The sequence below is a fragment of the Pelophylax lessonae genome, assembly GCF_965119305.1.
Source record: "Pelophylax lessonae genome assembly, chromosome: 10".
In the NCBI taxonomy this organism is placed as follows: domain Eukaryota; kingdom Metazoa; phylum Chordata; class Amphibia; order Anura; family Ranidae; genus Pelophylax; species Pelophylax lessonae.
In genome coordinates, this window is record NC_138777.1 from 129104907 (window position 1) to 129130821 (window position 25915).

Here is a 25915-nt window from a genome sequence, read left to right on the forward strand (position 1 = left end):
GGAATGTCGCTAGGGCCTCCTGGAGTTCCTCCAATTTAATGGGGGAGTCCAGGAGAGTCCGATCCCCTATGGAAAGTTGCGGCAACTGAATTTCTTAATAAAAGGTCTGCAGATCTCCCAGTTCATAGGACACCTTGGAGGAATACAGATCTTGATAAAACATGCGGAACCCCTGCAGAATAGTGGGAGTGTCAGTGACCACCCGAGCTGAGGGAAGAGTCAACCTATGCACAATCGGTAGAGGTTTCTGCGCCCTAGAAATGACAGCGAGCATGCGACCCGTTTCTTCCCCTTCCTCGAAATAGGCCTGGTAGGTGACAAAACGTTTATGTTCCACCTGCTGCTGTTGCACAGAGCGATAAAAACGCTGCACCTCAAAAGGTGAGAGCAGGTATGCGCGTTCAGCCCGTAATACCGCGTCACTTGCATCCCGAGCCCAACGTCTACTTTTGGATTTAATGGTCGCTAGTTCTTTAATTCAAAGACCCCGGAGAAATGCCTTCATAGCGTCCCACACCATTCCAGGAGCTGCAGAGTTATAGGTAAAAAAGTTGGCAAGGTGGGTAGTAAATTTAGCAGGATCCGAGAATAGCAGGATCCAGAAGGGATTCAGTTTCCAGTGCCCAGGCAATCTGGCCCCAGGAAGCTGAAGACACACCCGCACTGGCGAGTGATCCGACAGCCCCCTAGCCAAGTACGTGACCTCGGGGGCACATGAAAAAAGGTAAGAACCCAGGGCTAGATCGATGCGAGACAATGAGGAATGCGTGAGAGAATGGCAAGAAAAGCCAGCCTCAAGTGGGTGTTTGCATCGCCAGAGGTCTACAAGGCCCAGCTCCCCCACAAAGTTAGCGAACGGAGTGAGCGTTCTAGATCCCCCAGAGTTACATTTTTTAAGGACATCCAGGGAGGAATACAGTACATTATTAAAGTCCCCCAGTGCCAGGACCGGAACCTGGGGGTGTGCACTCAGAAACCGTGACAGACACACTAGCACCGCAAAGGTGAACGGTCAGGGCACATAGATATTAACCAATATACTTTGAAAAACATCCCAGTAAAAAAAATAAAACGTCCCTGGGGGTCAACCAGAGTATCTAAAGGTTCAAATCTAGCATTGGCTGAGACCAGGATAGAGACTCCACGAGAAGAGTGGAAGGAGTGAAACTGGGTGGGGAATTTCCGAGACCGGAGGTTCTTAAGTGTCCACAGTCAAGTGTGTTTCCTGCAAACAAACAAAACTGGGATTATGGTGCGAGAGAAAGGTCATTACAGCTGTGCGTTTTTCGAGGGTCACCTAGTCCACGCACATTCCAGGATAGTAAAGTTCCGCTATGGTTAGCCATCAGGAACAGTCAGCAGTTGTAAGGGTCTCCACAGGTCACAAAGCGCCCGGAGGGCCAATGTCCAGTGAAGAACTCGGCAGGTACACCAGGTGATGTAGTGGGAGTGGAGGGGGAACCACATACCTGCAATCCGGGAGGCAAACGAACCGGTCAGCTCACAACAGGACAGCCCACCATGGGAGAAAAAGAAGAACATAGAACAGTCAAACAAGAAACAAAAAACAGTAGTGCGGGATGGCAGGCCACCGTGATGGCAACCATCCTTTCCCCGCAGGGAGGTGGTTACAAGCCCGGACGGGCTGGGGGGTAGGGGAAGAGGGCCCGAACTCGGACAGTTCATAGAGCCATATAGAACTCAAACTGGGCTCCAGATGGTAGGTCAGTACTGAAGGCAAAACACATTCCAGAAAAGGAAAAACATCGAAGCTCCTGTGAAAGGGTATAGCAAACCCATAGGCAATGCAGATCACGGGAGAAGCCATCACTCCGCAGCAGCTCTCAACTGTCTTTCGTGGTGATCCAGCCAATTAGCCGCCATATTTGGGTTATCAAAGAAGTGTACAGTGCCGTTAGCCACCACTCTCAGTTTAGCCGGGTACATCATGGAATATGTCAAGCGGAATATATAAACAACATAAAAGCATGACATGTTATTTATTTAAGTAGCAGCATTGTATATTATACATATATTTAGTGTAATAATCCTTACTGAGCGCTTGGGGTTGCTTACTTGGGATATCGCGTTTGTGTCTAAGCATCTTTTATACATCATGGAATATACCAGGGGAATAGCACGTAGGCGTTTTTTGATATCTGTAAATCTGGCCCGTTGCTTTTGCAAAGCTGCGGAAAAATCAGGGTATATAGAGACCCTAAAAAACAAAGAAAATGGCCTCTGCCCCCACCTATAACTGGCCTTCATAGCAAAGAACACATGGAAGGGCAACGCACATGAAACAAACAAAAATAAAATTCCCAGTTCAATTTCCCAACCAGTCTGCTTACCAACCAAATTAACCTGTCTTAACAGTTTGCGTCAAAACAGGGTGTCAGGATCTGTGTCATTACGTGGGTCACCTGCTGGTGGCACTGTTGTTCCTGGAGCTGAGGGGCGCAGTTCCAGGGCCCACCAGCGGGTGTCTCCCAGCAGCTGGACTGTTCTTTTAATTAAGCTGCACCTGAGGAGGACTGCTGAGGGAATATAAGCCCGCCCTTCACTGAGGCTCAGTGCTTCAGTATTTTCTCTGCTAGCCGTGTCCCTGTCTGAGCCTGATCCTGTAACCTGATCTGAGTCCTGTTCCCTGTACCCTGCTTCCTGTACCTGGCTCCCTGCTTTCCTTGTCTCCTGTCCCTGTCCTGTCCTGCTATTGTTTGCTCCATCCCTTTTGTATATAGTTTGTTAGGTTCTATTGGGGTTTTGTACTGTTATCATTTATATTTTGTTTACTTGTTTATGGTCACTGGTGTTGGTATTGGAGTGTGTCATTTTGCTTAATAAACTTATTTACATCTTTATCCATCTGGGTCCTGATTCCTTGGTGCAGCCAACTGATCTGATCACCCTTGCTGGATGCCTGCATGTGGTATCTCTGACACAAGGATTTAGTTAGCACACATTTGCAAACGCATGTGAAAGCTGCAGGGCCACTTCACGGCTCCCTGTGTTACCTGCAGTCCTAGCTCTAATGAATTTATAAGTCTTCACAGTGGAAGCACATGCAAGCTAATGGATAGATAGGGGGCAGGTGAGCCTGGAGGTGGCCCATCCCTCCTGAAAGGTAATTGGGGGCATAATGGAAGCCCAGCTGATAGTATTACAGCAAAGGCATCCAGTATGTCCACTCACCAGTACACATTAACAACAAAGAAAATGGCCTCTGCCCCCACCTATAACTGGCCTTCATAGCACAGAACACATGGAAGGGCAACCCACATGAAACAAACAAAAATAAAATCCCCAGTTCAATTTGCCAACCAGTCTCCACTGAGCGGCAAGTAAGGATAAGATGATGCACAGTCATCACTTTCCTACCTTAGGGCTTGGATCCTCCTGCATTCCCTGATCCTCTTCCTCTGCAGCGGCCACCTCCATGATGAACATGCAGGGAACTGGAGATCAGTGAAGGATCCTTTTAAATAAGCTACTAACACCGAGCTCAGCCCATGTCCTCCTCTGTAGATCCTGGCCTGGCAGGTGTGGATCAGCATGCCCAGGCAGTACACATTCCCCCTCCTTCCTGCTGGGACATCCTGGACTCCATTCTGATGTCTGCCCCATCCAATATGGCCGCCAGGTGTCCCAGCTGCATTACTTCCGCTGAAGTACATCACTAGCCCAGACCGGAAGTGACCTCAGCACACCGTCCCCAGCCTCCAAACCACCAGGAAGCCATGGCTGGCTTCACAGCAACACGTGGGGGGAAGCTACAGGTAAGTGCACTGCACTAAATCCATAGGAAAGGGGGTTAGCCTCCTACAGTGGCTGCCCTTAGGACATACACTCCTAGGGGTGCCCAAGCTAATCCATCCATCTACCCAGGAACACTGCCCCAGGGGAAACAGATATTAGCCTGAGAGGCCCCTGCCTCCTAGCACGAAGTCCTGACAGATGAAAAAAAAAATCCGGGATCCTGTCTGGCCGGAGGAAACACTTTGAATGTGAATTTGTTTCTTGTTCTAAGTGGGTGGATCCACTCTCTCATAAGGCCATCCTGGAAGATGACTTGGGAAACAATTTTTTTTTTCTGCTCCTAGACGCTGAAGTTCAAGAAACCGCTAATAGCCTAATATAGTGTGCGTGGTCACAAGTTAGCTTCTAGGAATTAAAAAAAAAATCTAGTGTGCATTGAGCCTAAGAGGTTGTAGCTCCTGGTCCACTCATTGGCTGAGATGTTCATTAACCACTTGCCGACCGCGTGCGGTAATACTACTGCGGCAGGGCGGCACGATCCCGTCCAGCCACGTAGTATTAACGTCATGCGCGTCTCGGCTCCCAGAGCGCGCTCCCGCGCGCCGCGGGTCCCGATACCGAGCGCATTCGGTAGGGAACCGAACAATCATCAGATACTGACCAATGATTTTTGGTCAGTGTCTGTAGATCGGTCCCCACCAATGGCAATCTGTCCCCTGTCTGTGTAATGTAAACACAGACAGGGGAAGTGATGTCACTGTCCCTTCTGGAGTCCTTTCGGTTCCAGGAGAGAGACAGAGACACAGTAAAAACGTGAGTTCCACCAACACTACACTGACACACCTCACATAGGTACATTTAACCCCTTCATCACCTCTGATCACCCCCTGATCACCCCCAAAACCCCTCACAGTGAACACTATATACAGTGGTATACAGATATTTTACTGATCACTGTATAAGTGTCACTTGTGAGCGTAGTTTGCACCTGCGTTAGGCCCAAATAGGGTTAGGGTACCCGCCACCTATCCCCTAATAAAGTTTTTACCCCTTGATCAGCCCCAGTTAACCCCTTCACTACCTATTACTCTGTGCACTAAATACAGTATATAGGTAAATACTGATCACTGTATTTAGTGTCACTAGCGACCCTAATTTGCGCTTGCGCTAAGCCCAGACAGGGTTAGGGCACCCGCCACCTATCCCCTAAAAAACTTTTAACCCCTTGATCTTCCCCAGTTAACCCCTTCACTCCATATAAAACAGTGCACTAATATATACAGTATATCAGATAACTACTGATCACTGTATTTAGTGTCACTTGTGACCCTAATTTGCGCTTGCGCTAGGCCCGAATAGGTTTAGGCCACCCGCCATCTATCCTCTATAAAGGTTTAACCCCTTGATCTCCCCCAGTTTAACCCCTTCACTTCCCTGTCACAGTGTTCACTATATACAGTGATTACCGATCACTGTATTAGCGTCACGGGTGACACAACTTAGGCTAGCTAGTTAGCGTCAGGGTCCCACTACACCACCGTTACTTAGCGTCAGTTAGAGTCAAGTACACTAACACACACACACCACCGTTACTAGTATAGTGTTTGAACAGATCAATATCTGATCTGATCAGAAATATACTAGCGTCCTCATAATTTAGTGTTCCCCAAACGCAGTGTTTGCACAATCAGCACTGATTCCTGCTAGCACCTGCGTTTAGCCCCCTTGCCCAGACCACCTTACCCAGGCAAGTGTAGTAATCAATAGATTACTGACACTTCCAAAAAACACATCACACAAAACCGCTGCGTTAGCAGAGTCAGGCCTGATCTCTGTTAGCACTAGCAGTTTTTCTTTGTAGCGACCAAATAGTCCTCGACAACCAGGTGCTTTTATTACCTAGTAGTCGCATCACTGTACGAGTAAATTTAGCTACCAAAATGACAAAACGTTTGTTCAGTGATGATGCTATATACAGTATAATGACCATGTCAAGTGAGAGCGATGGGGAAGCCTCACCGGCAGAATCAGGGTCAATATACGAACCAGATGACAGCAGCGGCTCCCTGACAGATAGCTCCGACAGAGGGGTCCCTGCTAGGGTCAGGCGTACCCGACCCCATTCTGGAGTTGTTGACTTGCAAGAACTGGGGGTTTCTCGTATGCAGCAGAGTGCCAGTACTAGTGCCGCTCACACTTCTCGTGAACTGGCAAGCACGAGCGGCCTAGTACATCCTGGACCTTCAACCAGCGCTGCAGTATCACCTGGTGACGTGGCGAGTCACCTGAGTGCAGTTGAAGCTGGTGCGGTGGCTAGCACGAGTAGTGGCCCGCAGCCACCGCGTATCCGAAGACAGGCCCGTAGAGCCCATAGTGTCCTCCCTGAAGCGCTGGCATATCCTAATTGGCAGCCCACAGATTCCACAGCGCCAGTACTTCCCCCATTCACCGCCCAACCCGGAATCCAAGTGGAAACAGCTGGTTTTAATCCCATAAACTTTTTTGAGCTGTTTTTCACTGAAGATCTTTTCAGATCTATTGTGGACCAATCAAATTTGTACGCTCAACAATTCATCGCCGCCAACCCAAATTCACCCCTTGCCAGACCATTCGCCTGGAATCCTATTACGATTCAGGAGTTTAAAACCTATCTGGGCCTTTCCTTCAACACGGGCATTACAAGAAAGAATGAATTGCGGTTATATTGGTCCACTGACGCAATTCATCAAATGTACGTGTTCTCTGCTGCTATGTCCAGGACTCGATACGAACAAATATTTCGGTTCATGCATTTCAACGACAATGAACTCTGTCGTCCTCGGGGAGACCCTGAATATGATCGGCTCCACAAAATTCGGCCCCTCATAGACCACTTCAATCAGCGGTTCGCAGCCTTGTTTACCCCCCAACAAGATGTCTGCGTTGACGAGTCCCTGATTAAGTTTACTGGTCGCCTTGCTATCAAACAGTACCTCCCCAGCAAGCGTGCCAGATACGGGGTCAAGTTGTATAAGCTTTGTGACAGGGCCACAGGCTATACAGTTAATTTCCGTGTCTATGAGGGAAAAGATAGCACTGTGGAGCCCCCCGACTGCCCAGGCTACATAGGGAGCAGCGGCAAGATAGTTTGGGACTTGGTGTCACCCTTATTCGGAAAGGGGTACCACTTGTACGTGGACAATTTCTATTCAAGCGTGCCACTTTTTAGACACCTCTATCAATTGCAAATTGGCGCTTGTGGCACCGTGCGATCTAATCGCCGGGGCTTCCCCCAACGGCTAGTGAATGCCCCACTGAGCTCGGGGGAGAGAGCCTGCTTGAGGTGCGATGAATTGCTTGCAGTGAAGTGGAGGGACAAAAGAAACGTTTACGTGCTGTCCTCCATTCACCCAGACATGGCAGTCCAAATTACTACGGTCACCGGTGTTGTTGTTGAGAAACCCCTCTGTGTCCACGACTATAACCGTAAAATGGGAGGGGTGGACTTCAACGACCAGATGATGGGACCGTACTTAATTGCCCGTAAGGCCAGACGCTGGTACAAAAAAGTGTCTGTATACCTATTTCAATTGGCTGTTTACAACGCTTTTGTCTTATACAAAGCGTCTGCTGGAACATTATCCTTCTTTCAATTCCAAGAAGAGATAATCAGAGCCCTTCTGTATTCAGCTGGTGCTCCTGCCCAACTTCCCCAACCAGATGCAGTGAGGCGGCTGCATGAGAGGCATTTTCCGCAATACCTCCCGAGTACCCCTACCAAACGATACCCCCAAAAAAGATGCCGTGTCTGCAGCAAGCGCGGATTTAGGCGTGACACCCGGAATTATTGTCCTGACTGTCCTGACCGACCTGGTCTTTGCCACGGTGACTGTTTCCGTCGCTACCACACACTAGTGGATTATTAGCGTAGGGTACAGCACGGCACAGTTTAGGGCACATTTACACAGGGTCTCAAAAGATGTTCGATGGCTATCGTCATTTTGAGAGACCCGAACCTGGAACCTGGAACTCGACGTTTGAAGAAAAAAAAAAAAAAAACATAAAAGCCAAAAATAGTTGTCGTCTCAGTCATTTTTTATGTTCTTCTGCACTTCCTATGTACTTTTAATGTCCTTTGTATGTTTTTCATTCTTTTGTGACCTGTTTCTCTTGCAGGTACTTGTCGGCTACCACGCATTGATTTTATATATTCTGACACAAACAGTGTTTGCGCTCAGCATATATGGATACCTTTGCTGATAGCAGCTGTGGTGATTTTCTGATTTCAGCACTGCAGTCAAAATCTTATTTTGGTATACGTGGATAGCGCCGTGTATACCCATCATTAAATTCAGTGGGTGGTTGTTTGGGCGGTTAATGATGAGAATCCAAAAATTTTTGTTGTGTCAGTCATTTTATATGTCCTACTCTTCCTAATGTACTTTTTTTAATGTACTTTTTTTTTTTTCATTCTTTTGTGACCTGTTTCTCTTGCAGGTACTCGTCGGCTACCACGCATTGATTTTATATATTCTGACACAAACAGCGTTTGCGCTCAGCATATATGGATACCTTTGCTGATAGCAGCTGTGGTGATTTTCTGATTTCAGCACTGCAGTCAAAATCCTATTTTGGTATACGTGGATAGTGTCGTGTATACCCATCATTAAATTCAGTGGGTGGTTGTTTGGGCGGTTAATGATGAGTAATACTACGCATTATTCCTGTGCTGATTTCTGATAGGTTCTCTTTTTTTTCGTTCAGCCCACAGGCTGCATGAAAAAAACCAAAACCTATATGCCAAACAAAGACCAGCAATGTACTGGTACGTTGCTGGACTTTGAGTGGTTATACCAGGATGATGCCTGCAGATTTAGGCATCATCTTGGTGTCGTTTTTTACAGCAAGCGGTCGGCTTACATGTAAAAGCAATCCTAGCGGATAATTGGCCGCTAGACTGCTTTTACATGCAGTGGGAGGGGACTCCCCCCCCCCCCCCTCCTGCCGCCTTCCGTTGCCTTCCACGGTTTTTCTCGGGCTCTCCTGTCCCACCGGTTAACCCGAGAGTGCAGCTGGTGGTTCAATTATCTAACCATAGAGCTGATTGGAGATGAGAATGGCTCCAATCATCTCTATGGCCTAAGATGCCGGAGGCTACAAGCATTTCATGACTTCTGTTTCGCCAGAAATAAACAGCGCCATTGGGAAATTGGGAAAGTATTTTATCACACCAATTTTGGTATGGTCAGATGCGTTAAGGTCAGAGGAAAGATCTAGAGTCTAAAAGACCCCAATTTTTTTTAAAAAGAGTACCTGTCACTACAGATTGCTATCATAGAGGAAATTTAAATTCACCGTGATAACAATAAAAATGATTAAAGAAAAAAAAAATGAAAGAAAAGGTGTCAAAATAACATAAGAAAGCAAATTAAAAAAAAAAAAGAAAAAAAAAAAATCAAGCCCCCCTGTCCCCCCGTGCTTGCGCGCAAATGCGAGCACAAGCGTTGGTCTACTGTCATATGTAAACCGCAATTTCAGCATGCATGTGAGGTATCGCCGCGAACACCAGGTCGAGGGCAGTAATTCTTGTGGTAGACCTCCTCTGTAAGTCCAAAGTGGTAACCTGTAAAGACTTTTAAAGGCTTTTAAAACCGTACGTAGTTTGTTGCCGCGGCACGGGCGTGCGCAATTTTTAAAGTATGTCATGTTAGGTGTCTATGAACTCGGCATAAGATCATCTTTTAAATTTTACCAAACAATTTGGAATTATATAGTGTATTTTTGCATTAAATATAAAAAAAGTGTTTTTTTACGCAAAAATTGCGTTTGAAAAATGTGTGCGCAAATACCGTGTAACAAAAAAAATTGCAACATCCACCATTTTGTTCTGTAGGGCCTCTGCTTTAAAAAAATATATAATGTTTGGGGGTTCAAAGTAATTTTCTTGTGAAGAAAAAATATTTTTTCATGTAAACAAAAACTCACAGAAAAGGCTTGGCTTTCAAGTGGTTAGAAGAGTGGGTGATGTGTTGCTAAAATTGAGCATAAAATGCCAGGACTGTTCAAACACCCCCCAAATGACCCCTTTTTGGAAAGTAGACACCCAAAGCTATTTGCTGAGAGGCATATTGAGTCCATGGAGTATTTTATATTTTGCCCTAAGTTTCAGGAAAATGACAATTTGTTTTTTTTTTTTTTTGTTTTTTTACACAAAGTTGTCACTAAATAATATATTGCTCACGCATGCCATGGGTATATGTGAAATGACACCCCAAAATACATTCTGCTGCTTCTCCTGAGTACAGGGATACCCCATGTGTGAGACTTTTTGTCAGTCTAGCCGCATACAGGACCCGGAAAACCAATCCGCACCTTCTGGCTTTCTAAGGGCGTAAATTGTTGATCTCACTCCTTACTACCTATCACACTTTTGAAGGCCATGAAATGCCAAAATGGAACAAAACCCCCCCAAATGACCCCATTTTGCAAAGTAGACACTCCAAGCTATTAGATGAGAGGCATGATGAGTCCATGGAATATTTTATATTTTGCCACAAGTTTCAGGAAAATTATTATTTTTTTTTATTATTTTTTTTTTTTACACAAAGTTGTCAGTAAATGATATAATGCTCACACATGCCATGGGTATATGTGACATGACACCCCAAAATACATTCTGCTGCTTCTCCTGAGTACAAGGATACCCCATGTGTGAGACTTTTTTGCAGTCTAGCCGCGTACAGGACCCGGAAAACCACTCCCCACCTTCAGGCTTTCTAAGGGCGTAAATTGTTGATCTCACTCCTTACTACCTATCACACTTTTGAAGGCCATGAAATGCCAAAATGGCACAAAACCCCCCCAAATGACCCCATTTTGCAAAGTAGACACTCCAAGCTATTAGATGAGAGGCATGATGAGTCCATGGAATATTTTATATTTTGCCACAAGTTTCAGGAAAATTATTATTATTTTTTTTTTTTTTTTTTTTTTACACAAAGTTGTCAGTAAATGATATAATGCTCACACATGCCATGGGTATATGTGAAATGACACCCCAAAATACATTCTGCTGCTTCTCCTGAGTACAAGGATACCCCATGTGTGAGACTTTTTTGCAGTCTAGCCGCGTACAGGACCCGGAAATCCACTCCCCACCTTCAGGCTTTCTAAGGGCGTAAATTGTTGATCTCACTCCTTACTACCTATCACACTTTTGAAGGCCATGAAACGCCAAGATGGCACAAAACCCCCCCAAATGACCCCATTTTGCAAAGTAGACACTCCAATCTATTTGCTGAGAGGCATGGTGAGTATTTTGCATCTCTCATTTTTTTTGGAAAATGAAGAAAAAACAGGAAAATGCATTTTTTTTCCTCTTTTTTCAATTTCCAAAACTTTGTGACAAAAAGTGAGATCTGCAAAACACTCAACATGCCTCTCTGCAAATAGCTTAGGGTGTCTACTTTCCGAAAAGGGGTCATTTGGGGGGGGGTTGTGCTGTCTTGGCATTTCATGGCCTCCGAAACTGTGATAGGTAGTCAGGAGTGAAATCAACAATTTACGCCCTTGGAAAGCCTGAAAGTGGGGGTTGGCTTTCGAGGACCTGTACTCGGCTAGACTGCAAAAAAGTCTCACACATGTGGTATCTCTGTACTCAGGAGAAGCAGCAGAATGTATTTTGGGGTGTCATTTCACATATACCCATGGCATGTGTGAGCAATATATCATTTAGTGACAACTTTGTGTAAAAAAACAAAAAAAAAAATAATAATAATATATTTCCCGGAACTTGTGGCAAAATATAAAATATTCCATGGACGCACCATGCCTCTCAGCAAATAGCTTGGGGTGTCTACTTTGCAAAATGGGGTCATTTGGAGGGTTTTGTGCTATCTTGAAATTTCAGGGCCTCCGAAACTGATGGGTAGTGAGGAGTAAAATCAAAAATTTACGCCATTAGAAAACCTAAAGATGGAGATTGATTTTCGGGGTCCCGTACACAGCTAGGCTCCCAAAAAGTCTCACATATGTGGTATCCCTGTACTCAGGAGAAGCAGCAGAATATATTTTGGGGTGTAATTACACATATACCCATGGCATGTGTGAGAAATTTATCTTTTAGTGACAACTTTGTGTTAAAAAAAAATTTTTTTTGTTTTTTAGTCATTTTTCAAACACCTGTGACAAAAAAAATTAAATATTCAATGAGCTCAACATGCCTCTCAGAACATTCCTTAGGATGTCTACTTTCCAAAAAGTGGTAATTTGGGGGGGGTCTTGTACTGCCCTGCCATTTTAGCACTTCATGAATTGAGATAGGCAGTCAGAAATTAAAGTTGCGTAAAATTTCAGTATTTACACCATAGTTTGTAGACGCTATAACTTTTGCGCAAACCTATAAAAATACGCTCATTGAATTTTTTTTTTGTCAAAGACATGTAGCTAAATATATTTTGGCCAAAAAAAATGACATAAATTGAGTATATTGGATATTTTTTAAAAGACAAAGTTGAAAATGTCATTTTTTTGCAAAATTTTCGCTCTTTTTTTATTAATATCGCAAAAAATAAAAAGCGCAGAGGTGATCAAATACCACCAAAAGAAAGCTCTGTTTGTGGGAAAAAAAGGACGTAAATTTCGTTTGGGTACCACATTGCATGACCGCACAATTGTCAGTTAAAATCGCACAGTGCCGAAGCACAAAAAGTGGTCTGGACGGAAGACAGCAAAATCCTCCGGTGGTAAAGTGGTTAAAGTGGTTGTAAAGGCAGAAAGTTTATCACCTGAATTCATTCTATGCATTAAGGTAAAGAAACTTCTGCATGCAGCTCCCCAGCCTCCCCTAATTACTTACCTGAGCCCAATCTCGATCCAGCAATGTGCAGGAGAGCAGAGGCTCTCTTATTGGCTCAGATGCAGCATCAGGAGCCATTGGCTCCTGCTGCTGTCAATCACAGCCCGTGAGGAGGGGGACAGGACTGAGCCACACTCTGTGTCTTGAGGACAATTAGAGGGCCGACTGTGGGCCATCTTTCTAACCCCCCCACCCCCTCTGGGGTAGTGCAGTGAGTTGGCAGGTGGATAGGGCTGATGTGCGGCCCTGTACCAGTGGGGGGGGGGCAGATGGGGATGCTGTTTGTGGTCCTGTGCCAGGATCCCCTCTTTCATTGTGAATGTGGCCTGGGCTCCCAGGGGCCTCTCCTGGCTCCCTGGGAGCCTCATGGGCGCTGCGTGTTGGCACCCATTTCTTTATGGTCGGCACCATTGTTTTGAGGCCTGTGCGATTCTCTAGGCCAGCGGCCATATTTGTGTTGTCAGGCAGCCATTTTTGGTTGGTCCGGCGGGCATTTGGAGCGGTGACCATGACAGTGGAGCCTCTGGGAGGCAATCATGGCTTTGGGGGATCCTCCTTTTCCCGTGGTGTTGACTCCTAGATTTCCTTTTCCCCTGGACACTGCAAATGGATATTGGTGCAGACCAGTGCTACTCTAGTGGGGTGATGAGTTCTGGTGGGGTCCCTCCCTCTGTCTGCTGCAGGCTGTGGGGTGCTCTGCTTTTGGGTACCCCTGTGGTGATAAAGGTGCATTGCCTTCGATGGGTGAGTCCTAAATCTGGCTCTACCGCCGCAGACATGGCCCACCTTGCGGGGCTTGTAGTCATACTCCCTGATCTATCAGATAGTGAGGATGATTCCTCCACACCTGTAGCTTTGTACGAGAAAGCGCTGGTTAACACACGGATTACATCCATGCGGGAGATCTTGAAGATGGAGGATGCAGCTGCGAAGATGACCTTCCCCTTTGGCACCCACAAGCCGTCTCGCATTGGCAAAGGTGTTTCCTTATCCCTCCTATTTTGACAAGTTTGTCTATAAATATTGGGAGCGTCCAAAACGTCCCCTTTTGTCTTTCCCAAACGCTTTGCGGTAAGGTACCCCTTTGAAAAGTCACTCCTCAAGAAGTGGACTGTCCCACCAGTGGTGGACCCTCCTGTCTCCATGTTGAACAAGGCAACCATGATTCCGGTAGAGCAGTGGTTCTCAACTCCTGTCCTCGGGGCCCACTAACAAGCCAGGTTTGCAAGATAACTGAAATAGATCACAGGTGATATAATTTGCTGCTCAGTGATTGCATTATTCTAGTCTGCATCTCCCCAAGGTAATACTTAAAATCTGGCCTGAGGACAGGAGTTGAGAACCACTGCGGTAGAGGAATCTCCAGCTTTTAAGGGTCCGGCTGACAGAAAGGCAGAGTGCGTGGCCCGTAAAAAAGTTAAATATTGCTGGTTCGGCACTGAGGCCGGTCCTGCCCATTGCCCTGGTGTCACAAACGCTAAATGAATGGGCTAAATTTTTGCGCCATGATCTGGGGGGTGAGTGGATTCCCACTGCCTTTGCTGATTTGGCGGACCAATTGGTTCAAGGGCTGCAGTTTGTCTGCGATGTCTCTTCGGACGTGGCTTCCTTGACTTCTAAGCTATCTGTTTTAGCATCGGTGCTTAGGTGTGGGTTTTGGCTTGAGTGTTGGTCTACGGACCAGATTTTGACCCTTTCAAGGTGATCACCTGTTTGGGGCTACCCTGGATGACATCATTAAGAGTCTCACAGGGGGGAAAGAGCACCTTTCTTTCACAGTCTGGAAAGGGGAAAGAGCCTCTTTGTTGACGCGGCCCTTCTTTCTCGGCACACAAATTTTTTTTCGTCCCTCAGGGACCACCGATAAGAGTTTAAAATCTTTCAAGACCTCTGTGTGATTGTTCCGGTATTGGAATGGTTTCAAGGTTTTTATTCACACCGGTTTACTTTCCCAAAGAAGGAGGGCAAGGTTCGCCTGATTCTGGACCTCAAGGCCCTGAACTGCTTTGTGCATGTACAGAAATTTATAATAGAGCCCATTCGCATGGTATTGGCATCCCTATATCAGGGGGATTTTCTAGCCTCTATCAACATCAAGAATGCTTACTTCCTTGTTCCAATATGTGCCCGACACCAGGGTTTCCTCCGTTTTGCTGTGGGAGAGGAGCACTATCAGTTTGTGCCATTACCCTTTGGTCCACTCCTCGGGTCTTCACAAAAGTGTTGGCCTCAGTTCTGGCGTTGCTACGTCAGTGGGAGATTGAGGTACTGGGCTACCTTGACGACCACCTCTTGTGAGCGGAGTCCTCTTCTGCCTTGATGAATGACGTGGAGATCACTATACAGACCCTGAAGGAGTTCGGTTGGCTTCTAAACTATCAGAAGTCTGCCCTGCTTCCCTCCAGAAAATTGGATTATCTGGGTCTGACTTTGGATTCAGCCCTAGCCAGAGGGTCCGTTGCTCTGGACAAGTTCCAGAAGTTGCATGCTGCGATTCATCTACTGCTGTCCAAGTGGTCCTCCACCTTGGACTTGCGTGCGGGTTATAGGCCGGATAGTGTCTACCTCCGAGGTGGTTCTTTTTGCTTAGTTCCAGTTGAGGTCCCTTCAAAGGGATATCCTGGTGAAATGGGACAAGTGTCCAAAGTCTCTGGACAATCCGATTCTGATGGCCGGGAAACCAAAGGTTCCCTGGTCTTGTGTCTTTGCTCTTCAGCTGGGCAAATCTTTTCTCCACTTGTATTGGACAGTAGTCACTACAGATGCCAGTCTGTCAAGTGGGGAGATGTCTTGGGTCTGAGCTCCACTCAGGGTTGTTGCACACTGGGGGAATCCAGACTACCGATCAGTGTCTTGAAACTTTGGGCGATCAGGCTGTACCTGGATAACTGGACGGATCGGCTGCAGGGGCTCCAGGTAGAGATCCAGTCAGACAATGCCACGGCGGTGGCTTTTGTCAATGACCATGGTGGAACAAAAGTGTTTTGATAGCTCTGGAAGTAGCCAGCATTCCCCAGTGGGCAGAGCGCTTCATTCCAGCCCTCTCCACCGTACACATTACAGGAGTGGAAAACTGGCAGGCGGACTATCTCATTTGGCAGGCGTTGCACCAAGGGGACGTGTTTCATCGGATATGTCTGCGGTGGGGCACCCCTGAGGTGGATCTGTTGGCATCTCGGCTCAGCAGAAAGGTATAGAGGTTTGTGGCAAGGGCACAGGATCTTCTGGCGGACTCCACAGATGCTCTGGTAGCCCCGTGGGGCCAGTATCGTCTGATCTACGCCTCCTCTCCTCTCAAGCTACTGCCTTAGCTTTTGCGCAGGATCATGGCCGAAGGCATTCCGGTCATTCTGGTGGCCCCTGACTGGCTTCGTTGGTCTTGGTACACTGACCTGGTCGCTGACGTCCCTTGGAGACTGCCTCTCAGGTAGGAACTACTGTCCCAAGGGCCAATCTTCCATCCTGCTTTACAGTCACTGGCTTTGACGGCCTGGCTGTTGAGAGCCAGGTGCTGAAGGATAGAGGTTTGCCTGGGTCGGTGATTCCAACACTACTGAAGGCTAGGAAGTCAACATCTAGGAAGATCTACCATCGTACAAGGAAAGCGTACATTTTGTGGTGTGAGTCTATTGGAGTTAACCCTCGTTCTTATTTGATAGCTCGGATCTTGGCCTTCCTTTAACGAGGTGTCGAGCAGAAATTGGCCTTGAGTACCATCAAGGGCCAGGTGTCGGTCTTGACTGTCTTCTTTCAGCAACCTCTGGCCACGCACACTTCTTGGTTTGTACTTTTTAAGGGGTTTGACGTCTGACTACACTGGTGCTGTCTCCTCTACTGCTTTGGGATCTGAACTTGGTGCTTTCAGTTCTCCAGAAGCCTCCCTTTGAAAATATTCAGGAGATTCCCCCATTCACACTGTCCCAGAAGGTGGCTTTTTTGGTGGCTATCGCCTCTACTCGCAGGGTGTCTGAGCTGGCTGCATTATCTTGTCATACCCCCTACTTGGTGGTCCACAAAGATGAGGTGGTTTTTCGCCCATGTCCATCGTTCCTTTCTAAGATAGTCTCTGATTTCCATTTGAATAACGACGTTGTGTTGCCTTCTGTGTCCCAGGCCCAAACATCCTAAGGAATTTGCTTTACATGCCCTGGATGTGGTTCGGGCGATTTGAGTGTATTTGGCAGCCACTGAGTCTCTTCAAATGTCAGACTCACTGTTTGTAAACACAGACGGGCCAAGAAAAGGGCTGTCCGCTTCTTCTGCGACCATTTCCAGATGGATCAGACGGTGACTCAGGCCTATTCTATCAAGAGTCAGGTTTCTCCTTTCCCTGTAACTGCGCACTCTACTCAGGCACTTAGTATTTCTTGGGCCTTCTGTCATCAGGCGTCAGTGGTCCAGGTTTGCAAGGTGGCCACTTGGTAATCGGTGCACACTTTCACTAAGTTCTACAAAGTGGATGTGTTGGCATCTGCAGATGCTTCCTTTTGCCGCAATGTTTTGCAGGCTGCTGTTTAGAGGATCTGTTCCCTCTTTGGGGGTGTATTGTTTAGGTTGAGCTCCTGTTTACCTGGTTCGCTATTGTGTTTAGCCTTGGGATTTTTTTGTTCTCCCACCCCTCATGTTTGGTACTGCTTGAGGATGTCCCTGTGGTTCTGAATAATGGAGAGCTGTGTCAGTCAATGAACGAAAGAAAATAGGATTTTTATACTTACTTTACAGATGGCAGGAGACCGAAGAGGATTTAGTAAACAAGCCAAGGTCAGAGCAGGTGGGAGACCGGCACAAATGTAAGACAGAGAAGGGGTCAGTACACGGGAAGTCAAACACTGAATACACAAACCACTACGAATCACTAGGCAAACAGGAGTTCAGTGGCCTAGAAAGTTGCTCAAGCAACACAGTCTGCACTGTGCATGTCTTCTATAGGGAAGCAAACGAGGAGGCAGCCCAGGAAATGGTAGAAAGGAATGAAATAAAAACCCACAATATGTCTAGCAAAACTGCTGCAACTAGGAGGTAAGAATTACACAGTCAGGAAACTGTGAGCTAAACCGTGACAAAAGGTTCCCATAGGGAAAAACCTACTTCACTTTCCACTATCACCAGGTAGATTTGAAAACTCATCATTCAAGCCCATGATCTCAAGGACAAGTTTCTACCTTTTTAACCACTTGCCGACCACCCACAGTATATTTACTGCGGCAGTCAGCCCCCGTACATGCAAAATGACGTAGTACTACGTCGCTGGCCTGAGAGCCTCTAGGGTGCGAGCGCGCCCCGCCGGGGGCGCGCTCCCGCCCCCGCTTGTTCCCTAACATGTCCGCGCGTGTGACCGGCGGACCTGATGTCCGCTGGTCACTCGCGATCTCCCGGTGGAGAGGGAGAAAGGCAGGCGGCTGATGTAAACAAAGCCGCCTGTCATTCTCCCTGATGTAACTGCAGAGATCATACGATCCTGCTATGTAGGATCGTATGTCTCTGTGGTTACATCACTAGCCACACCCCTTTACAGTTAGAAGCACACCCCTAGGGACACACTTAACCCCTGCATCACCAATAAAGTTAACCCCTTCCCTGCCATAGCACTGATTACTGTAGTAATGTCACTGGTACCCCCAAAAGTGTCAAAAATGTCAGTCAAGGGTCTGATCTGTCCGCCGCAATGTCGCAGTCCCTAAGAAAAAATCGGAGATCACCGCCGTTACTCGTTAAAAAAAAAAAAACACCAAAAATTACAGAAATCTTTCCCTTAGTTAGTAAACGCAATAACTTTTGTGCAAACCAATCAAAATACACTTGTTGCGATTTTTTTTTACCAAACATATGTAGCAGAAAACAAATTGGCCTAAAATGTTTAAAAAATTTGATTTTTACATTTTTTTGGGGGAATTTCATATAAAAAATGTCGCTCTTTTTTTGTTTATAGCGCAAAAAGTAAAAATCACACAGGTGATCAAATACCACCAAAAGAAAGCTCTATTTGTGGGGGGAAAAAAAGACGTCAATTTCATTTGGGAACAGCATCGCACGTCCGCACAATTGTCCGTTAAAATCATGCAGTGCCGAATCGCAGAATAGGGCCTGGTCTTTGGGCAGCCAAATCCTCCGGGGCTTAAGTGGTTAAAATAAATGCAGCGCTTTAAACGTGAGTAAAGTCTATAACATTAGGAGATGAAAAGTTCATAGATGGCGATCCAGTGACTGGTTCCACATGACAGGTGCTAGTGAAAAGTGGCTGCCGATAGAGGGGACACACACTGACCCCTACCGCAAATGTTGGACTACTCAATCAAAAGTAGTCAATAAAGCATTTATGTAATGAACTTCAAGCCATCATACTCCTGGGGTCTTTGGGTAACACTGTCCATCAAACTATAACTATAACTTCCTGGACAATACCTGGGATCACATAGGATGTGGAGACAAGCATGAAACACGTATTCTTTTTTGGCAAAAATTTGAAACCAGGGTTTTCAATTCTGGGTACTCCTCTGCTCGTGCCTCGCTGCCCAACCAAGGCAGACACGCCTTTCCCTGTCAAGGTACACTCCACAAAATCAGTTAGTGATTCTTGGGCTTTTCATTCACAGGCATTGTTTCTCATATTTATAAGGATGCTACCTGGTCTTCTGTTCACCCACTGTTATTTACTACCTGGTGGATGTTCAGGCCTTCAGCTGATGCCTGTGTTTGGTTGTTAGGTTATTCAGGCAGCTCTGTACGTTCTCCCGAGTCCCATCTGTTAGCCTGTTGGTTTTCCTGGGCCTGTTTGCCATTCATTTGCTGTGACTTCCCCACAGTAGATTGGTCCCAATTTACCAAAATACTGCACCCTGTGTCCCTTGGATCGTGTTTTCATTAGCAGTAAGGATTGCTGCTCCTCTGAAAAGGGATTCATTCTTTTCATTCTTTGAAACCATGATAATACTTTTCAGAGGCATTTGACAGGCAGTGGGGAGGTGATATGTTTCTTTCTCACAGACTGTTTTAACCCCGTAAAAGCTGTTCTACCAGAGTGCTTGAATGGGTCACATTCAGCAGTTGTTAGTGCTTGCTGAATAAGACGGGGTATAATTCCTGCTGCGGCATGTGTACACCCTCAGCTGCTGGTTGTACAGTTTTAGGGAGAGCTGCTGGGAGGCAATAAAAACAAGTGGATGAGCCCCTAATGTCGTATTATAAAAATTAGATAATTAGTAAATTATATGATCCACTCTTACTATTGCTTGCTCCAAAACTGACTCAGGCTGGGAGTGGGAATCGTTACACAGGGATGTTCTTACAGCTTTGTTTGCCAGTTTCCAATCTCCTAAAGGCAGCAGCATAATCGGTGTACCTAAATATTTGCATGTCCATAGATTACATAGAAGGTAATATAAATGTTTCAAGACAATATTGCCAAAAGGCTGTTTTGTCCTCAGAAATATGTATTAACAATGTGTTAATTACAGTACTTCATCCTTATCTTAAAAATGACAGCCAAGGCACCTTTAGAAATGTTTAGTAATGGCAATCTACAGATACCTACAGTATAGGTGATTGCAGGCTTTTTATTCTTTGCATACCTTATTTCTCTTACGTCCTCCGACAGTCGCCACCCCCTCCAAGTCCTCACCAATGGGTATTGACCTTTGCTCCGTAGGAGTAGCTAGGCAACAAGAATTGTTAATACAAAAGCTTTTAGCATAGACACACCCCTAGGGGCTGTCCCCTCAGTCAATACCTCCCTGCACCAGCATTCCCAACTCAGTTTGATCTTGCCTAGCTTAGGAGTAGCTGTCTTTCCTGTGCTGGGGCTCAGTCTCAGCCTTCTGCCCTTTTTTTTATTTTATTTCAAGTTTTTTTCTTTTCTTTACTAGCTGTTATTTTTTCAGCTTTAGTTTTAGGGATCTTTGGATGAAGAATCGTCATGCGGAGCTGGGTCTCGGACTGGCCGCCCTGGATCCCAGGGCTGAGAGCCAGATGGATCCCCAGCCTGCCATTGAGCGTTCAGCTTAGGTTTGCCCTGGCACATTGAACAACCCATCCCTGTTCGCTGCAGGGATGCTGCCTGTGAGGTGGCTACCTCACTGGACGCCATACTGCGGTCTATGGCTGCAGTTCACCAGCGTCCTGGCTGCGGCACTCCCTGTCTGCCTTGATAGCGGTTTGCCGCTGGAGACGGCTCCCCACGCCATCTGGTACGGTAAGCACCTTCTGTGTGGGTGTCAGTCTGTGGCTGTGAAGTACCCCCCATGTCTGTGTAACTGCGGGCTCCCTGTCAGATCCCTGTGTGGCTGCACTGCCTGTGGGCTGCGAGGGGGGGCCATCCTGCTCTGCTGTGAATTATGCTCTGGGTGCAGTTTTGTGTGCAGACGTGTGTGTGTGCGGCGGTCGATGCAGCGATCCGCCATTTTCTTTGCATGAAAGCTGTGACCGGCCCTGTCCTGTGCAGCGCCGTGTTTTGGTGCCATTCGCCGCCATTTTGGCGGGCGGTGCTCGTCCGAGCACATGTCGGCGCCATTTTCCTGTAGCCTTCTCCCCCAGCCGAGCGGCCATTTTGCCGGAGCCTTCATAGGCTATATCAGTCAGCCAGCATTGCATCACTTCCTCTTTCTCTGGGAACAGCGATCGGTGGCAGCAGTCTGTTGTGCTCTCTCCAGGTTTTTACCTTCTTGTCCTGTCATTCCTTGCTCAGTGTTATCTATCCCTGCGGGGTCGGTGCATACAGTAGTGTGCGGTGGGCTGCGCTCGCCGTGGTATTAAAGGGCCAGTACCTTTATTACTTTTCTGTGCTGGGGCATGGATTCTCAGGATGTCAAGTTTCCCCCCGCCCTGGTGGGGGACCAGGGGGCTGCTGCACCCCCTGAGGGGGCCGATCTGACCGCTGTAGTGGCTTCCTTAGTGTCTCAGGTGCAGATGCTGCTGGCTGAACGATCCGCAAAAAGGGCCAGGGTGTCCATTTCCTCTGATTCAGAGGGCGATGTGGCTCCTGTGGCTGGCGTACCCTACTCAGGGTCCCGCTCATCTTTGGACCTTCTGGGGTCCGAGGGGGAGGCAGAGGTGGAGGGGGTTGATGTTTCTCCCCCTGGCTCGCCTGAAGAGCTTGCACTCATGAATGAGCTGATTGCTTCCATAAAAGATACCTTGCACCTGGAGGATGAGCCTACTCCTCCTGCTAGGGTGTCCTCTTTTGGAACGCAGGGGACTCGCAAATCAGCGCAGGTTTTTCCCTGTCCTGCTGAATTTCACCATACGGTTAATGAACAGTGGCGCAATTTAAAGAAGCCCTTTACTGTGCCAAATAAGTTTAAACTGCTTTATCCATTTGCGCCCTCCACCGACGAGCGTTGGTGTGTGGCGCCTCAGGTGGATCACGCGGTGGCCATTTTGAACAAGGCTACTGCGGTGCCTTCTGAGGATACCCCGGTTTTCCGGGACCCTACGGACAAGAGAATGGAGTCTCTTGCCCGTCATGCCTATATGGTTGCTGGTTCTATGCTGAAGCCTATTTTTGCTTCCATTATGGCGGCGCAGGCTGTTGCAGATTGGACTAAGATGCTCAGGCGCACCTTGGTGGCTGATTCAGCTTCGCCTACCACGTTGGCTATGGTGGACCTGATCCATCAGGGTGTCATGAGGAGGACCCTTGTTTTTTTGTGGGCCCTTGGTTATTGGGTTGTTTTACCCCTGGGTTACTTGTTTTCCTGGGTTGTTGCTCCTGTTGAGCACGTTTTTCCTGTTGCCCAGTTGGTTCTCTTACTGTGGTAAGGTTCCTTTCTCTGATGTGGGTACTGCGTTGCCTTTTTCTACGGTTGCGTCTCCCACCCCTCATGTCTACACTGCTTTGGGACGGTGAGGACTTGGAGGGGGCGGCGACTGTTGGAGGACGTAAGAGAAAACGGAATTTTTGTAAAATCTTACCGTAAAATTCCTTTCTCTGAGTCCTCCGACAGTCGCCGCCCCTCTTTTGGGGGTTTTTATGTACTCTTACTGCTATGCTACCAAAACTGAGTTGGGAATGCTGGTGCAGGGAGGTATTGACTGAGGGGACAGCCCCTAGGGGTGTGTCTATGCTAAAAGCTTTTGTATTAACAATTCTTGTTGCCTAGCTACTCCTATGGAGCAAAGGTCAATACCCATTGGTGAGGACTTGGAGGGGGCGGCGACTGTCGGAGGACTCAGAGAAAGGAATTTTACGGTAAGATTTTACAAAATTTCCGTTTTTTCTTTCCCTCCCCATTCTTCTCACAGTGGCTTTTTTCAGGGCAAATTCATCTTCATATACACTTCTTAATTTACTTGAAACTTAGCCTGTAATTCTGGGTTTGCATCCTGGAACATGTGACATAGCACATCATATAAGGGTGAAAAATGCTTTTTTCCCTAAAAGATGTCACAAAATGAAATTTTCCAGGAAGATACTGCTGATGAAGCTTTCCCATGATGCTGCTGTGAGGCCAGGGCTAATTCACCAGTGCCTCACTCAATAAGGAAGTAGAAAAAACGTAATTGTAAGTAAAAGCAAAAAATTAGTTTTTTTTTTAAAACTAATGAATGTAAGATGATTTCACATCAGCACGCAGTGCTTGATGCTGATTTAACTGTTTAGTAAAAGGGGGGAAATCCACTTTAAGTGATAACAAGTCTATTTACAAATAAACAGGCACATAATATACTGTACATGTACAGTGGGGATCGAAAGTTTGGGCACCCCAGGTAAAAATTTGTATTAATGTGCATAAAGAAGCCAAGGAAAGATGGAAAAATCTCCAAAAGGCATCAAATTACAGATTAGACATTCTTATAATATGTCAACAAAAGTTTGATTTTATTTCCATCATTGACACTTTTAAAATGACAGAAAACAAAAAAAATGGCGTCTGCAAAAGTTTGGGCACCCTGCAGAATTTATAGCATGCACTGCCCCCTTTGCAAGACTGAGACCTGCCAGTGTCATGGATTGTTATCAATCATCGTCTGGGAAGACCAGGTGATGTCAATCTCATCTTCTAAGCAGTTGTCTAGAAAACTGAAACTGAAAATAGTTGACACTCACAAAGCTGGAGAAGGCTATAAGAAGATAGTAAAGCGTTTTCAGATGTCAATATCCTCTGTTCGGAATGTAATTAAGAAATGGCAGTCATCAGGAACAGTGGAAGTTAAAGCAAGATTTGGAAGACCAAGAAAAATTAAGACAGAACAGCTCGCAGGATTGTGAGAAAAACAATTCAAAACCCACGTTTCCCTCCAGAAAGATCTGGCAGACACTGGAGTTGTGGTACACTATTCCACTATAAAGAGATACTTGTACAAATATGGTCTTCATGGAAGAGTCATCAGAAAAAAACCTCTTCTATGTCCTCACCACAAAAATCAGAATTTGAACTTTGCAAATGAACATATAGACAAGCCTGATGCATTTTGGAAACAAGTTCTGTGGACCGATGAGGTTAAAATTGAACTTTTTGGCCGGAATGAGCAAAGGTACGTTTGGAGAAGAAGGGGCACAGAATTTAATGAAAAGAACCTCCGTCCAACTGTTAAGCATTGGGGTGGATCAATCATGCTTTGGGGTTGTATTGCAGCCAGTGGCACAGAGAACGAGTAGAAGGAAAAATGGATTAAATAAAATTTCAGCAAATTTTGGATGGTAACTTGATGCCATCTGTGAAAAAGCTGAAGTTAAAGAGAGGATGGCTTCTACAAATGGATAATGATCCTAAACACACCTCGAAATCCACGGGGGATTACATCAAGAGGCGTAAACTGAAGGTTTTGCCATGGCCTTCACAATCTCCTGGCCTCAACATAATTGAAAATCTATGGATAGACCTTAAAAGAGCAGTGCGTGACAGATAGCCCAGAAATCTCAAAGAACTGGAAGACTTTTGTAAGGAAGAATGGGCAAAGATACCTCAAACAAGAATTGACAGACTCTTGGCTGGCTACAAAAAGCTTTACAAGCTGTGATACTTGCCAAAGGGGGCAGTACAAGATATTAACTCTGCAGGGTGCCCAAACTTTTGCTGACACCATTTTTTTGTTTTCTGTTATTTTGAAAGTGTAAATGATGTAAATAAAATCTAACTTTTGTTGACATATTATAAGAATGTCTAATCTGTAATGTGATGCCTTTTGGAGATTTTTCCATCTTTCCTTGGCTTCTTTATGCACATTAATACAAATTTTTACCTAGGGTGCCCAAACTTTCGATCCCCACTGTAACAATTGCTTTGGTCCATAAGGGGTATAAAGGAAAGCGAGCTGAAGTGATTAAACAAATTATGTAACCTGCCATTATAGGATGTAATGCTTACATCTTTTTCACACACAGGTACGACAGCAGGTCACACTTGTAAATTCAGAACCTGCTACCGAAGAGGAAGACTGTGAAGAAGTTAGACGAAGAGCTCCTCGACGTGATTTAAGGCCTGGGGAGCCTGTTCTTTCTGTTCAGCGTCCAGTCCCAGAACCAAAAGGAGAAGCGGAATTTGCACAACCACTCTTACTTAGTTTCCAGAGCCAGAAAATGAAAGGAATGAAAGAGCTTTTAGTAGCTGCAAAAGTGAACTCCAGTGCTATAAAACTGCAACTCACTGCTCAGTCACAAGTGCAGCCAAAGCGGGCACGGGCACCTGGGCCAAGAGATTACAATCTGGGATACTTAAAAAGACAGCGCAAAGGGGTTTAAAGACAGAGTGAATGGAGGGGACCACAGTAAAAAGACAAAATTAAATTTAGTAGTTTTATTTTTCCTAGTTTTTTTTTTTTTTTTTTTTTTTTTTTACAATTTAGTAAGCGTGATTATGTAAGGAATTAAATTCTGAATTAATGTTAGATTTTTGTCAAAAGGATATTGTAGTATGAAAATATTAGCAGTTGTAACCTCACCTGAACTAAACATGCTTTTCTATTTTTTTTATGGTTTGGTCATCTAAATATAGCCTGTTTATCAAGTTTAAAGCTGAAGTTTCTTTTTTTTTTTTTGGGAGAATGGAAAATGCAAGTTGACTAGCTAACACCCACATTGTGTCTGTGACAGTTCTTCTTTAAAACCAAATTTAACCCTCAGGCTGCATATACAGTAATATATAATAGTAAGTAATAAACATTCTAAACTTTAACTTTCATAGCTGTTGCAGCAACAGTTGAAATACCCTATGCTAAAAGGACATAGAAGAGCCAGACCACTGCTCTCGCAGTGAAGTAGCCTGGCTGTCCAGCAATCTGAAATGTCTCACTGCACACTCGTCCTAATCAGTGCTGCCTCTTTTATTGATTTGTCTGTTCATGTATTATTTTTGCACACCTGATCTAAAGTCCCAAACGTCCCTCCTC

The 25915-nt window shown here is 46.0% G+C and overlaps 1 protein-coding gene across 1 annotated transcript in view; it reads left to right on the forward strand.

Annotated features, from left to right (window-relative positions):
* The window catches only part of MEN1 (menin 1), a 553703-nt gene extending 528353 nt beyond the window's left edge, over window positions 1-25350 (forward strand). The window contains exon 10 of the mRNA XM_082269638.1: window positions 24912-25350. Coding sequence (XP_082125764.1) covers window positions 24912-25268 — 357 coding nt within the window. The 3' untranslated portion in view covers window positions 25269-25350. The remainder of the gene's footprint in view (window positions 1-24911) is intronic.
* Window positions 25351-25915: the final 565 nt, after the last annotated feature.